Raw genomic sequence first — 16,912 nt, 5'->3', positions numbered from 1 at the left:
CAGAGCCAACCGTGTTCGAAGCGTCATTGTGAGGACAAATAAAAAAAAAAAAAAAAAGAAACAAGTTTCAAATGGCTCTGAGCACTATGGGAATTAACTTCTGAGGTCATCAGTCCCCTAGAACTTAGAACTACTTAAACCTAACTAAACTAAAGACATCACACACATCCGTGCCCGAGGCAGGATTCGAACCTGGGACCGTAGCGGTAGCGCGGTTCCAGACTGTAGCCCCTAGGACCACTCGGCCACCCCGGCCGGCGAGGACAAAACAGTCGAAGCCGACGTCAACATAAAACTTACATTCTCCGCTTGTAATATTTCTCAGTTTTAAAATGGCCCTTAGTTACATTTTAAGTACGAGTGACGTCCTGGAATACCTTAGCAAATTTTACTTCTCAAGCCGCACATCGCTCGCACAAAGCCTCGCTGTTCCACAATGGTACGCAGCACTTCCTAAACGGGAAAGGGAGCCACGCAAGTTATGTTGCTTCCCCTTCTCAGTCTGATGCTTAGTTGTAATAATAATATTTCCTTACATGAGACTACGCTGTTAACGGCAACGTACGTGTGGGGGGGGGGGGGGGCAGTTATTTACTCCGTTTTCTGCTAGTCTCCGGTCTCCGAGCATTGGCGTAGGACGATACAGAATGTTGCGTAGGGGAGGCGGGGGATGGGGGAAAGTACTTGTTCTTGGGCGCAGATGTGGAGGGCTTCCGTCGTGCTCGGTGAACAGCAGGACCATCCATCCTAGCGGTGATCAGAGGCGGTCAGCGGGAACGAGAACGCCTGCGCTCACGTGATCTCGTGCAGTGCAGCGTCGGGCCACAGTCACACGTTCTGGATCGTGCACAATTCCGCAATGACGCTGCATTCAGACTCTGCCAGGTGCTGGTACTAGTTAAAGTCCGTCTCGCCTGTGCGTGTCCTTCACACTCACTGACCGAGACCTGACGCTGTTCAGGAACCGTGCACACACTGCCACTGCTGGTAACAAAAATGCCAACAGTACCAACGCACTCTGCTGGCACAGAGAAAAGCAACTCTAATAATTTACATTCGAAATGTTCAAATGTGTGTGAAATCTTACGGGACTTAACTGCTAAGGTCATCAGTCCCTAAGCTTACGCACTGCTTAACCTAAATTATCCTAAGGACGAACACACACACCCATGCCCGAGGGAGGACACTAATCTCCGCCGGGACCAGCCGAGTTTACATTCGAGCCGATGGTGTGTATGTGTACGGAATTACACTGACATCGAACTCTGTCTTTTGGGTGCTTCACTATTTTTGCCAGACAGTTTCCGATCTTCTCGCAGTCACTGTTGTCTATTTTTATTAACGTGAGGAGTTTAGATATTTTAAATCTCACAGGTTAGTCTAATATCTTTCATATGTCATTAGGTTGTATGCCTTAAAGTCAGACATGAATGTGATACAGAGCAGAATCAGTAAAAGCATGAACGTGCTGTTTTACTGTGGGTTGGGTCCGGTAACCCAACTCCCTTTGTTGGAATCTCCATCCTCACACAAAGTATGTGGGTGACACAACCACACTCTCCAACTGAAGACTTCTTAAATGTAAGTGTGTCTCACCCTTATCGTTCCATTGCGTTTCTGCTTCTAGCAAAGGTTGTAAAGTAGGCTACATAATGTCACTTCCTTCCAGGAATTTTTAGAATATTTTATGTTTTCTGTAAAATCATAAATATGGATTGCTTTTGCCATAAACGTACGTCTTAAAAAATTTGGTTCTGAAATGTAGACAGTTGTTCGGAATGAGATGTCCTCGTCTGAATCCAAACGTCGTCTACCTTCTTCTATAAAATGGTGAGCTCTCATTAGGTCTAACTAAGATAATATTAGGTGGGCGAGTAAGTTCGTAGCGCCTTAGTTTTGCACTTCGGTGTTCGCGTTGCTGTGGGTATCGGCTGTCATTTCCTGTTTGTAGTTCATTGTTGCTATTTAGGTTTACATACTGTCATTTAGAGATAGTGAGTGGAGTCGTGGACGCTAGAAAATGTTGTACTATGTCGAGAAACCGGTACGTTTCCGCCATATTCTTCCCTACCAGTTCGGTAGACGGGTGCCAGCAGCGAAGGCAGCCAGAAACATATACGAGGTTTGTCCGGAAAATACGTACAAAAGTTGAATAATGTCTTTATGTTACAAGTTGCATTCATCGCCAGGTGGGACTACTGCTGTAATCAATCCCATCAACGCTCAGTTCGAGTCAGAGCACTCTGCGTGAAGGTGGGAGTGTGCGGCAGCTTGTTGACAGTTACCCTTTTTCACCTGCCGTCGGCATGGAGCTCTCTCTGATTGAGGAACAGCGCGTCAACATCAAGATTCTTCCAAGAAGAATGGCCGTGAGATTTTTGAGTGTATGAAGCAGGTTTACGGAGACAAATCTCTGAAGAAACCAACCGTGAACAAGCGGTAAAAAAGATTCCGGGATGGCCGAGAAGAAGTGAACGATGACCATCGCCCAGGATGCCCGTCGACATCGAGTTCTGATGCAAATGTTGAACGAATTCGGGCTTCTGTTGTTAAACACCGTACATTGTCAGTCAGAATGATTGCTGACGAGCTGTCAATCCCCAAAACAATCGTTCACGAAATCCTGACACATAAACTTGAAATGAAGAAACTGTGTGCGGAAATCGGACCGAAGGTCTTGACGCCAGAGCAGAAAGCAAAGAGGGTTGAGTGCTGTGAGGATTGGTTCGAAGCAGAGGAATGAGGAGACTTTCTCAACCGAGTCATCACTGGAGACGCATTCAGCGAGTGGCCATATATACATCTCTACTTGCTAGTCATCAGTTGGCTAGTGAACAACACTGACCTTTCCTGTCCTCTATCGTTAATGGTGACGGGAAACGGAGTCTTTATGTTAGCATAAGGAAAAGAATTGAATGGTTGAGATCATACAAAGCAGCAACTCCCCCAACAAAGGCCTGCGCACATCCACGAAAGTTAATGTAATGCATCTGGTGGAACAGCGGTCGTGTGGTGTACTAACAATTGCTTCCCCGAGGTGTAACCATCACTCCTGACATCTGTTGTCACTAAGTGAGGCGTCTTGCACCTGGAGTCAGTGAACAGCTACCAGGAAGACTGTGTGAAGTGATGTTACTACACGATAACGCCCGGCCGGATTCTGGTAGACTCACAAAACAACTCAAGGAGTTGTCATCTGACCATTGGGTGGGCTTGTTACTGGAAGTTACGGAATCCAGTTGATTATGATCCAGCTTCACTCGACTTTGTTGGTTGCACATGCTGGCGTAACATGCTTAATACACTATATTGTTTCCATTTGAAGAATTCGTTGGTTCGTACGTTGATGGCAGATAACGGTAGGGGCCTGAAGATGACGCTCTTTGGAGTAGAAACTGGTAACATGTTTTGAGTAAACGACGTCGGATTACAATAAAGCTGTTGGTTTCGATTGCCATTATTCAGTTTTTAACAGTTATAGTAAGGATTCTGAAGAGTTCCGAGCGCACATTATTTGGTAAGCAAGACCAATAAACACTATTCTTTTTCCATTGTAGCCTTCTTAAGTTGGCCTTGCCGATGTGGCTACACCGGTTCCCGCTGTCGGGCGTCGCCGGCACTTGGATGGGTGAGCATCCAGGCCGACATGCGCTGTTGCCATTTTTCGGGGTGCACTCAGCCTCGTGATGCCAATTGAGAAGCTACTCGACCGAATAGTAGCGGCTCCGGCCCAAAGAAAAGCATCATAACGACCGGGAGAGCGGTGTGCTGGCCACACGCCCCTCCTGTCCGCATCCTCCACTGAGGATGACACGGCGGTCGGATGGTCCTAGTAGACCACTCGTGGCGTGAAGACGGAGTGCTTTATAGTGCTTCTTAAGTTGCACATAGATATTACTGTGGAGTGGGGAACGCTATTAGAAACTTCATTTCTGTCGAATCGGGTAAGCGTTCGTTAACAGTGATTTAGAGAGGCACAACATAAATCAGGCTGGACAGCTGAATATTCGGTCAGACACTGCCGAGTATGAAGAGCATCAGATCTTTTTTGGCGATCCCAGAGCGGTTGGAACCGACTTTAGGAGCTGGCGCACGCCCGCTACTTACTTGCTGTCGTGCAGTATAGCCTTGAGGTCGCGCAGCAGAGCGTCCCTGGTGACGTCGGCGTACTCCAGCCAGAGCCCCACCTGTGCCTGCCGCACCTTGGCGGCGTTGTGGGCCTGGTCGGAGAAGAAGGGCACCACCAGCAGCGGCACGGCGTGGTACGCCGCCTCGTTGAGGCTCTGCAGCCCGCCCTGGCTGATGAACACCCGCACGTTAGGGTGGGCTGCGGAAACAACCACATCACCTCCAAGTCAGCAGTGGCCAGCGGCTGAAGATATGGCAGTCAGTAAGTAAAACCTAGTCAAGACGTGTATTGCTTTCGCTAAACACAGGCTACGTAACTCTAAGATTTTGCGTGTATATAGCTTGCGTCTTCTGTAACTGACAGCTAAGCAGCTTGGTAATTCCAAGGCTAAACGTACGAGGGTCATTCAATAAGTAAAGAGACAAATTGGTCTGGTAAAAAAACTGTTAGTAGGCAAGTTTCATACTTTTAAGGCATTAAGTTGGCATCACTGGGATGAGCCCTGATAAGCTGATGTATCAACATTGTTTTATTCATAACCTCAAAAATACATTTGAAGATGGTGAGTCCACTTCAAACGTCCACATTAGTTGAACACTGTTCTGTTATTGGCTTTTACTTGAAGGCGAGAAACCAGTGAATGTCTAAAGTTCATGGTGAAGGTTGTATGAATCGTACAAATTTTTACAAGTGAGTAGAGCCGTTCAAAAACAGTCGCGACTCAGTGACCGACGAACACCATTCTGGCCGACCAGTTGCAGTTTCAACTCCCTCACTTGCAAGTAGAATTGATGACGTTATTCGTGCCGACCGCCGTGTGACTGTGGAAATGATAGGTGATAAGGTTCAAGTTAAATTTAGCTACAATATAGCAGGTCAGCAGCTGGAAGCAGTTAATTCCATAAATTATCTAGGAGTAGGCATTGGGAGTGATTTAAAATGGAATGACCATATAAAATTTATCGTCGGTAAAGCAGATACGAGACTGAGATTCATTGGAAGAATCCTAAGGAAATGCAGTCCTAACACAAAGGAAGTGGGTTACAATACACTTGTTCGCCCACGGCTTGAATACTGCTCACCAGTGTGGTATCCGTACCAGATAGGGTTGATAGAAGAGATGGGAAAAGATCCAACGGAGAGCAGCGTGCTTCGTTACAGGATCATTTAGTAATCGCGAAAGTGTTACGGAGGTGATAGATAAATTCCAGTGGAAGACTCTGCAAGAGAGACGCTCAGTAGCTCGGTACGGCCTTTTCTTGAAGTTTCGACAACATACCTTCACTTAGAAATACGGACGGCCCTGGGAGAGCCAGCCCTGACAAAACTCTACCATCTAGTGAGCAAGATGTATGAGACAGGCGAAATTCCTTCAGACTTCAAGAAGAATATAATAATTCGAACCCCAAAGAAGGCAGGTGTTGACAAACGTGAAAATTACCGAACTATCATTTTAGTAAGTCACAGCTGCAAAATATTAACCCGAATTATTTACAGACGAATGGAAAAACTGGTAGAAGCCGACCTCGGGGAAGATCAGTTTGGATTCCGTTGAAATGTTAGAACACGTGAGGCAATACTGACCTTACGACTTATCTTAGAAGAAAGATTAAGGAAAGGCAAACTTATGTTTCTAGCATCTGTAGACTTAGAGAAAGCTTTTGACAATGTTGACAGGAATACTCTCTTTCAAATTCTAAAGGTGGAAGGGGTAAAATACAGGGAGTGCCCTATTTACAATTTGTACAGAAACCAGATGGCAGTTATAAAAGTCGAGGGGCATGAAAGGGAAGCATTGGTTGGGAAGGGAGTGAGACAGAGTTGTAGTCTCTCCCCGATGTTATTCAATCTGTATATTGAGCAAGCAGGAAAGGAAACAAAAGAAAAATTCGGAGTAGGTATTAAAATCCATGGAGAAGAAATAACAACTTTGAGGTTCACCGATGACACTGTAATTCTATCAGAGACAGCAAATGACTTGGAAGAGCAGTTGAACGGAATGGACAGTGTCTTGAAAGGAGGATATAATATGAACATCAACAAAAGCAAAGCGAGGATAGTGGAATGTGGTTTGAATTAAGTCGGGTGATGCTGAGGGGATTAGATTAGGAAATGAGACACTTAAAATAGTAAAGGAGTTGTACTATTTGGGGATCAAAATAACTGATGATGGTCGTAGTAGAGAAGATATAAAATGTAGACTGGCAATGGCAAGGAAAGCATTTCTGAAGAAGAGATTTAAGTGTCAGGAAGTCGTTTCTGAAAGTATTTGTATGGAGTGTAGCCATGTATGGGTGTGCAACATGGATGATAAATAGTTTGGACAAGAAGAGAATAGAAGCTTTTGAAATGTGGTGCTACAGAAGAATGCTGAAGATTAGATGGGTAGATCACATAACTAATGATGAAGTATTGAAAAGAATTGGGGAGAAGAAGAGTATGTGGCACAACTTGACAAAAAGAAGGGACCAGTTAGTAGGAAATGTTCTGAGGCATCAAGGGATCACAAATTTCTCATTGAAGGGCAGTGTGGAGGGTAACAATCGTAGAGGGAGACTGAGGGATGAATACACTAAGCCGATTCAGAAGGATGTAGGTTGCAGTAAGTACTGGGAGATGAAGAAGCTTGCACAAGATAGGGTAGCATGGAGAGCTGCATCAAACCAGTCTCATGGCTAAAGACCACAACAACAACAGCAACGTTCACGTGGAGTGAAGCAATATATTGCTCCCTCCTACGCATATCTCGCGAAGAGACCATGAGGAAAAAAATCAGGGAAATTAGAGCCCACACAGAGACCTACCGACAATATTTCTTTCAACGAACAATACGAGACTGGAATAGAAGGGAGAACCGATAGAGGTACTCAAGGTACCCTCCGTCACACACCGTCAGGTGGCTTGCGGAGTATGGATGTAGATGTATATGATCTGTAACAAGCTGAAGTACCGCAAAACATGTGCAAGATCGGTCTCAAAGGCTACACAAGGAAACATGGTTGAGAGTGTGCACAGAGCTACAGGAACATTATGAAAGAGAAGGTGAGCACTTACTCAACAAAGTTTCGTGATGAGACGTGGGTTCACTCTTATGCGCTAGAATCAAAAAGACAACGTATGGAGTGGAAGCACACCATCTCAACTATCAAGAAAAAATTCAAAAACGAAGCATCAGCAGGAAAAGTCATGTGTGGTTTGGGATGCTGAAGGTCCAGTTTTTTGTTATTATCTCGAAGAGCAGCGTACAATGAACAGCCGAAACTACTCGGATTCGCTTTTAAACAATCTGAAGCCAGCCATAAGAGAGAGACGTCGTGAATGTCAGAGGAGAGGTGTGATTCTCCAGCAATACAACGCACGTCCTCATATTTCCCAACTAACCCGTGAAACCATCGACAAAATGGGGTAGGAAGTACTGCCTCATCTCCCTTACAGTCCTGATTTGGCACCTAGTGGTTTCCATTTGTTTGGTGCACCGAAGGAGACATTACGGGGGAAGAGATTCCAGGACAACGAGGATGTGAAAAAGTTTGTGGGACATTGGTTTAAATACCAAGATAAAGAGTTCTTTGCAGTCGGAATAAAAAAATAAAAAAAACTTTGTAGCCCGTTGGAAGAGGTGCACATATGTTCAAGGGGATTATGCTGAAAAGTAGGAAAAGTATTGTTTGGTAAAAATAAAAGCTTTTTTTCTCCAGACCAATCTGTCTCTTTAATTATTTAACGACCGTCGTATATTACGTTGTAGATTTTCATAATACAGATACTAGCAACAGTGTGGAACGACCTACTATGTCCAAGAGATACAGCTTGAAGTCGTAAGGCATCTGTTGTAAATCACTCACCTATCCATCCATCTCTTGTCCTAATAACCGTGGATAGTATCACTGTTAGAAATAAATTCTGTGATCTATTCAACATGCATCTTGAAGATATGCGTAATGAATGCTAAAGCTCTCTATTTGAATGGCGAATACGAAACGTGAATAAAATCCCATTTGGCAAAAAAATCTAGGACACTGTTATCACTTCCTTTGCACGCTGTGTGGTTCTTCAGTGGATGCAGGAGCGAGGAACAGATGCTGTTCATGAACAGATTACTGAAATATTAATTTGTTCTGTATCTAATATCAAATAGTAAAAATAGTACATAACTTTGTTGCAGTTGCCGCAACGTCAGTTGCGAATAGTAGCTTTGAAGGTTGAAATATATACACACACAAGAGATTTACAAATCTGTCAGTCTTCAGTACACTGTCTATTCAGAAGACGTGGAGCCCTGGCCTCAATGAAAGTCTGTGTCATCGGCGTAATCGTTCGTGGCTACGTCGTAGTGCAGCGGTGGCAGCTGTACGAAATGCGTCGGCATAGCTACTGGCGCACTTATTGGAAAGTGGGGTCGACCGGATAGCGGCTGATACCGCAAGATCGCAACCCTCCGAAAGCTAGCCACCAAGAACTACTTGTTCCGTCTGTGCTGTTGCACACCCTAATTGGTTAGCGTTGTATTTCTAATAATCCAGCGGTTGCTAGATTGCTCGCATTGTTGACACCCCATGCCACAGCCATAGACCGATACAAAAGGGAAAAAAGGTTACTCTCCTAGAAATATGTATGTGAACAGTTCAGCAAGTTGTAGTATCTTCCGAGAGCTTCACATGATTTGTCTGGGTGCTTATAAGTCTAGGGCACAGCGAATGCATGACTCTACATTGCCTAGGGAACGGGACCTATGATGAATACGTGCTCTTGTGAGGGAACAAGAAAAGAGCGAAATTCACTTTCGATAATTGAACATATGGAACCACAATACCAGGACTATCTGGTGCCAGGACGGGGAAATGCCCATCCAGCCATCCAGTTTTAGCTTTCCGCTGGTTTCTCTGAATCGACTAAGGCAAATGTTGGGATGGTTCCTTTGAAGAGACCACGGTCATTTTGTCCCTCGTTCTTGACTTATTAGTGTTCAAGGTCCATCCTTTGAGACCTCGTTCGCCGATCCGCAGTTAACCCCACAGTCTTCTTTGTTCCATTGTACCAAAAACCTCTCGAAGAAATAAGACTGACATGAGGGGTCCTGAAGATTTAACAGAGATACAGTCTCAGTACAAATCTTCAGAGGCTGGATTTGAATCATGGACTGTGGGAAAAAAGGGAAAAGAAGGGAATCGGAGTGTTGGAGATGTGGTACTAGAGAAAGATGGTGAAAATTAGGTGGATGGAGGAGATACGAAATGAGCTTCTACTCAGAGCGAGGAGATGAACAGTTGTGAAAAACTGACAAGAAGAAGGGACGATAGAACACATGTTAATGCATCAAGGAATAACGTTTATGGTATTTGAGGGACTTGCAAAGGGTAAAAGCAGGAGGGGAAGAAAGACATTGAAATAACTAACAAATAATTGTGGGCATTAAGTGCAAGAGCTGCTCTGAAACGAAGGGACTGACACAGAGGACTTGGAAGAGGGCTGTATCTAACCGGGAGGAGGACTGATGATTCAAAAAGAAAAAAAAAGTTTTAAAGCTATCCCCAGTATTTTGAAATTTTTTTCTGACACAACGTTATTTCATATTTTCTTAATTTTGTGAATATGAAAAGCACCATGCTTCTATGTCTGGCTCCATGACTTACTTCTTGGGATGGAGGGAGGCAAGAACATATGACATCTTTCAAGGGACTAATAATGTGCTGATCCGAGCACCCTTTAGATTGATGATAGCTCTACTTTTTCTTTACTACTGTTTGTTAATGCGTGGGAGAAAGAGACCACAATTTAAGTGTGTGTGACGCTCACTTTCTTCTTGAGCACTTGGCTGATTTCAGCATGAAGAATGATCGGGTTAGTGTCCTACCTGAGAGTGTTGAGAAATATATTTCATTCTCCAAACGAATGATACCGAGAATTACGCTCCACTTCTTTAACTCGCTATGCTTTATGCAGTTACCACTCTAGAACCTCGCTGAAACTCTACCTAGGGAGGATATGCATATCATTTGAGCTGCATTTCCTGACGAGCAAAAGTTTCAGCTTGTGACTGGGAAGCGGGTTTTCCCACACGAGTATCTGGATAGTATGCAAAACTTAACGAAACAAGACTACCTGACATAACTGCATTCTCCAGCAAACTTAGAGGCGATGCCATAACGGATGCAGAATATTAGCATGCCATGAATGTGGCAATTCAACATTTCCGCTTTAGGATAGTACACACAGTGTAAGTAGGCTGTTTAGGTTTTTTTTATTGGTAACGCCGCCGCCACGTAGCGCTCTGTATGAAAATCACTGGCTGTGCCGTGTGCAGTCTGTGACTGGTTTGCATTGTTGTCTGCCATTGTAGTGTTGGGCAGCGGCAGCTGGATGCTAACAGCGGGTAGCGTTGCGCAGTTGGAGGTGAGCCGCCAGTAGTGGTGGATGTGGGGAGAGACATGGCGGAGTTTTGAAATTTGTAAGACTGGATGTCATGAACTGCTATCTATATTATAACTATTAAGGTAAATACACTGTTTGTTCTCTATTAAAATCTTTCATTTGCTAACTATACCTATTAGTAGTTAGTGCCTTCCGTAGTTTGAATCTTTTATTTAGCTGGCAGTAGTGGTGCTCGCTGTATTGCAGTAGTACGAGTAACCAAGATTTTTGTGAGGTGAGTGATATGTGAAACGTTTAGGTTAATGTTAGTCAGGGCCATTCTTTTGTAGGGATTTTTGAAAGTCAGATTGCGTTGCGCTAAAAATATTGTGTCTCAGTTTCAGCACAGTCGTGTATAATTTTCGTAAGGGGACGTTTCAACATGGACACAGACGTGGACGTTTTCGAGAAATTCCTGTGTCCATGCTCGACCACATATTCTCTTGATACCATCTTTTGTTACACAGCACATGGGTTGCCCTGGGACACTATACCCAAGAAAATGAAGCGCAGAATCGAATTATTGACCGATGCTGACATACTTCTTTGCTTTGAGCGAGGGATCCTTGGGGATTTGTCAATGTGTCCATAAACACGCCAAGGCAAATAACTAAGGTATGGCTGACAGGTTCAGCACATCCCTTGATTCGAGTTACATCGTGCACGTGGATGCCAATAACATACGGGCACACTATGCAATCACTACTGATATGGGAGTTTCGATTGGTGCCCGAAGATGAATGCAAGGTATTAGGCGGGAAAATCGTTGTGGTAATGGCAGCTGATTCTGATGAGCGGTTTGTGGTGGAGGCAGGACTCACATACCCTATTAGCTTGCAAGATGCGGACGCCGATCTGCTGCTGAGTCTGGAGCAAATAATTAAGCGAGTGGGCCCCACCCCAAAACTGATGACAGTGCTGGGGTATAAGAGGAGATGCATTATTCACTGTTGTAAACAGTGTCTCAGACTGGGGATGGAGTGGTTAGTCCTGGTGATTCTATCTCCTTCAAGCAATCCCCATAGTTGAAGGAATATATTGATTTGAATATGGCACTGACGACTTTCGTGATGTGTGACTTTCAGAAAGATTTTTTTTAGTTAATGAATCATTCAATTTTCGGTAAAACAATGAAGAATTAGAGGGAACATCGTGAAATTTTGATTAGAACATAATGGGGTGGGCGTTGGGGCATAAGAATATGCATCGCCGGACGAAATTTTAAACAGGTTACAATGTTCAATGAGAACATTGATGCTGTGGAGATGCCGAAAGTTGCAGTAACATATTAATGTGGGAATGTATATACTAGACTGCTCGAAACTCAACATGAACCGCTTTCGTTATGAGTTTGGTAAACTTCTTTACTGATCATAAATTAGTTTACACGAATACAGAAAGCTTCATCTATTGGCTAAAGAACTGCATTCGTCATTTCCTCGCACGCGGCTGATAATCCTTACGGTACTGTTCCACAGAACAAGGTTATCGGCCTTATGAAAGGCGAGACGAATGGATTTCCGATTTTGTAGTTTGTAGATCTGCGAGCAAAAATGTATGCGTATAGCACACTGCAAGGTGCCACTCAGAGGCGGGCTAAGCGTGTGCACCTTGTGGCATCGAGAGTCCTCTCTATCGAAGACTGTTTGCCAAGTGTTCTTGGTCCGCCAACGAAGCTGCAGCACATGATATGGCAAACTAGTATTCAATCGAGAGGACACGAGGTGTACACTGTGGTGCAGTCTAAAGTTAGCCTGTCGCCCCATGACGATAAAAGGTTCGTTTATGGTGATGGGATTGAAACTCTTGCATCCTCAAACTATTCACTTTTTGTGAGGGAAGTGGTTGGGGACTCTGATTGAATGAAAGTGAGAGAATGAGACAGGGTGAAAATGCTGCATAATAGTATGACTTTTATCACAGTGTGAGTAACCGTGTGTTTGTGTGTGTGTGTGTGTCACGTGAATATTTTTTATTTATGTACACTATGTGTGTACACCAATGTAAATAGATTTGCACACTGTGTAAGGTAACTAAGACTATGGACGTATGGATGCACACAATGTATTTGATGATCAATAAAAAACTGTATACAATTGTAAAACAAATATGTTTGAGAAACAACAAATGTAAATCTTGTACATTATGTGTGTGTGTGTGTGTGTGTGTGTGTTTGTGTGTGTGTGTGCATATTAGTTTTAGTTAGATTTGTATATATCTGAATATTATAAATATTTCAGCCAGTATAATTTTTGTTTGTTATTGTTAAAAAAATATTATGTGGAAAAGATTCAAATTATAATCTCAAGAACTGAACTATTTCTGTGAGAACTGAACAAATGAAAACCTTCGTTGCTATAAGTCTTTGCTGTTGTTTTTTACAAAAGACCTATACCAGTTTTATATATAAAGGATGTGCTGGACGGAAATGACATTAGTTCTAAACTTGAAGGTGAAATTTAACGTGTAGGTAACAAAATGTATAGAATGGTTGCATGGGAGCATGCCTCTCGTGCAGCATGAATTAGCTTATGGGAGAAGGATGTATGTTACTGTGTCTGCTTCCAAAGACATATAGCACAAGTACTTTATAAAACCATCGACATAGTAGCTGCGTAAAACTGTGCAGTACCAAAGTGGGAACAGTGTGAAGAGAAATCATACACAGGTTGTGAGGTAGAAAAAAATCATTTTTTCTCATGCAACTTAAAAGTAATTTTACATTTTCATAAGCAAATACAACAACACCATTTTCACACATCTTCCTGAGTCGATTGAGATCAGGGAACTCGCAGAATTCCTGGTCATGAATAGAAGAAAACTTGATAATTCGATGCTTCCATGTGATGTTCTCCTCGCCTCTGATGTAGATGACATCTGTGTGGTCGAATAACAAAGCGACTTTACTATGCCCTTATAGGGTATAACAGAATCATGACAGTGAAATTCATGGTAGAAGTATCTTAACCACGTCGCAATCCTCCGTGTTCTTGCACACTTCACATTCTTGAAAGTCGTCGGGTGTTTTCTGAGAATGTGTCTCTTACTCCGGCATCTTCTGTGTGTGCTATGAATACAACAACTTCAAATATGAACTGTCTATGCTCATCATCATAGAGAGCACGAGCATCTGCAATGATGCTCACACCTTCAGATATCATGGTGGAATGCTCTGGGTTTGTCCGCAGCCCTTGTTAACTTATACAGCTCATTGCACAAACCGATGAGCGCGCAGTAGTTAATCACACGGTCACGTAGAACTAGAGGATACACTCCAGTGAGATCTGGGAAATCTGACGGAGATTCAAATCAATTCGTACATCTGTAGGCCCAGATTTAATCGTCTCGTCCTGTTTAGAGCACTCTATTACGATGATTGGCGCCAGCTCCTTGAATTTCCGGGGACTGAGTAGACTCCCTCCTCCTCGTAGTACGAGTATACACGCACTAAATCTCTTGTACTCTTCCACTGTTCTATCCACTGCCTCGTCTACGAACCATCCATCATTTTCTGAACCGTTCAGATACGAGGGAGAAGCAGAGACATATGTTTTAAGAGTTGATGTTATGCCTGCGTTATATGCATGATCAGTCTCGACTCCGCTGAGTTCAGTTTGTACCTCATGAAACAGGAATGCTGAAGCATACATTTAAGGTTCGATGCCACTGCAGCAGTACCATCCCATTTCATAAATGATCCATTAAGGTACGAGTATGTGAATCTCTTGCACGTGGCGGTTAAACTGCCGTCATGTTGGGTGACAATCCTAAATTGCTCGTTCTTGCTAAATGTGATTAATGTATAAGATTTATGCGTATTCCTGGCTTATAGTAATTGGAAATTTGTGGTAAAGTCTTATGGGACCAAAGTGCTGAACTCATCGGTCTCTAAGCCTTCTCACTACTTAATTTAACTTAAACTAACTTATGCTAAGCACTACACATACACCGATGCCCGACGGAGGACTTGAACCTCTGACAGGGGGAGCCACACGGACCGTGACAAGGTGCCCATAGACCACGCGGCTACCCCACGCGGCCTGGCTTATAGTACAGTCGTGATATTCCATTGGCCTAGTTACATCGCCTCCTTCCATGAACCATGGACCTTGCCGTTGGTGGGGAGGCTTGCATGCCTCAACGATACAGATTGCCGTACCGTAGGTGCAATCACATCGGAGAGGTATCAGTTGAGACGCCAGACAAACGTGTGGTTCCTGAAGAGGGGCAGCAGGCTTTTCAGTAGTTGGAAGGGCAACAGTCTGGATGATTGACTGTTCTGGCCTTGTAACACTAACCAAAATGGTCTTGCTGTTGTGGTACTGCGAACGGCTGAAAGCAAGGGGAAACTACAGCCGTAATTTTTCCCGAGGGCATGCAGCTTTACTGTATGGTTAAATGATGATGGCGTCCTCTTCGGTAAAATATTCCGGGGGTAAAATAGACCCCCATTCGGATCTCCGGGCGGGGACTACTCAAGAGCATGTCATAATCAGGAGAAAGAAAACTGGCGTTCTACGGATCGGAGTGTGGAATGTCAGATCCCTTAATCGGGCAGGTAGGTTAGAAACTTTAAAAAGGGAAATGGATAGGTTAAAGTTATATATAGTGGGAATTAGTGAAGGTCGGTGGCAGGAGGAGCAAGACTAGCGGTCAGGTGAATTCAGGGTTATAAATACGGAATCAAATAGGGGTAATGCAGGAGTAGGTTTAATAATGAATAGGAAAATAGGAGTGCGGGTAAGCTACTACAAACAGCATAGTGAACGTATTACAGCGGCCAAGATATACAGGACGCCAATGCCTTCTGCAGTAGTACACGTTTATATGCCAACTAGGTCTGCAGATGACGAAGAAATTGATGAAATGTATGATGAGATAAAAGAATTTATTCAGGTAGTGAAGAGAGACGAAAATTTAATAGTCATGGGTGACTGGAATTCGACAGCAGGAAAAGGGAGAGAAGGAAACATAGTAGGTGAATATGGATTGGGGATAAGAAATGAAAGAGGAAGCTGTCTGTTAGAATTTTGCACAGAGCATAACTTAATCATAGCTAACACTTGGTTCAAGAATCATAAAAGAAGGTTGTATACATGGAAGAATCCTGGAGATACTAAAAGGTATCAGATAGATTATATAATGGTAAGACAGAGATTTAGGAACCAGGTTTTAAGTTGTAGGACATTTCCAGGAGCAGATGTGGACTCTGACCACAATCTATTGGTTATGAACTGTAGATTAAAACTGAAGAAACTGCAAAATGGTCGAAATTTAAGAAGATGGGACCTGGATAAATTGAAAGAACCAGAGGTTGTACAGAGTTTCAGGGAGAGCATAAGGGAACAATTGGCAGAAATGGGGGAAAGAAATACAGTAGAAGAAGAATGGGTAGCTCTGAGGGATGAAGTAGTGAAGGCAGCAGACGACCAAGTAGGTAAAAAGACGAGGGCTAGTAGAAATCCTTGGGTAACAGAAGAAATATTTAATTTAATTGATGAAAGGAGAAACTATAGAAATGCAGTGAATGAAGCAGGCAAAAAGGAATACAAACGTCTCAAAAATGAGATCGACAGGAAGGGCAAAATGGCTAAGCAGGCATTGGCTAGAGGACAAATGTAAGGATGTAGAGGCTTATCTCACTAGGGGTAAGAAAGATACTGCCTATAGGAAAACTAAAGAGACCTTTGGAGAAAAGAGAGCCACTTGTATGAATATCAAGAGCTCAGATGGAAACCCAGTTCTAAGCAAAGAAGGGGAAAGCAGAAAGGGCGAAGGAGTATATAGTTGGTCAATAAAATTGCGATGTACTTGAGGACAATATTATGGAAATGGAAGAGGATGTAGATGAAGATGAAATGGGAGATACGATACTGCGTGAAGAGTTTGATATAGCTCTGAAAGACCTGAGTCGAAACAAGGCCCCGAGAGTAGACAACATTCCATTAGAACTACTGATGGCCTTGGGAGAGCCAGTCCTGACAAAACTCTACCATCTGGTGAGCAAGATGTATGAGACAGGCGAAATTCCTTCAGACTTCAAGAAGAATATAATAATTCCAACCCCAAAGAAGGCAGGTGTTTACAAACGTGAAAATTACCGAACTATTATTTTAGTAAGTCACAGCTGCAAAATACTAACCCGAATTATGTACAGACGAATGGAAAAACTGGTAGAAGCCGACCTCGGGGAAGATCAGTTTGGATTCCGTAGAAATGTTGGAACACGTGAGGCAATCCTGACCTTACGACTTACCTTAGAAGAAAGAGTAAGGAAAGGCAAACCTACGTTTCAAGCATTAGTAGACTTAGAGATAGCTTTTGACAATGTTGGCTGGAATACTCTCTTTCAAATTCTAAAGGTGGCCGGGG

At 43.4% G+C, this 16,912-nt stretch overlaps 1 protein-coding gene across 1 annotated transcript in view; it reads right to left on the bottom strand.

The window, feature by feature from the left end:
- LOC126282022 (UDP-glucosyltransferase 2-like) overlaps positions 1–16,912 on the bottom strand; it is a 93,465-nt gene that overhangs the window by 22,886 nt on the left and 53,667 nt on the right. Inside the window, exon 6 of the mRNA XM_049981415.1 lies at positions 4,108–4,327. Within this exon, the coding sequence (XP_049837372.1) occupies positions 4,108–4,327 (220 nt within the window). The remainder of the gene's footprint in view (positions 1–4,107; positions 4,328–16,912) is intronic.

Source organism: Schistocerca gregaria, chromosome 7 (genome assembly GCF_023897955.1).
Source record: "Schistocerca gregaria isolate iqSchGreg1 chromosome 7, iqSchGreg1.2, whole genome shotgun sequence".
Classification (NCBI taxonomy): domain Eukaryota; kingdom Metazoa; phylum Arthropoda; class Insecta; order Orthoptera; family Acrididae; genus Schistocerca; species Schistocerca gregaria.
Note: the sequence above shows the minus strand (reverse complement) of the source record. Positions and strands in the feature narration are given on the sequence as shown.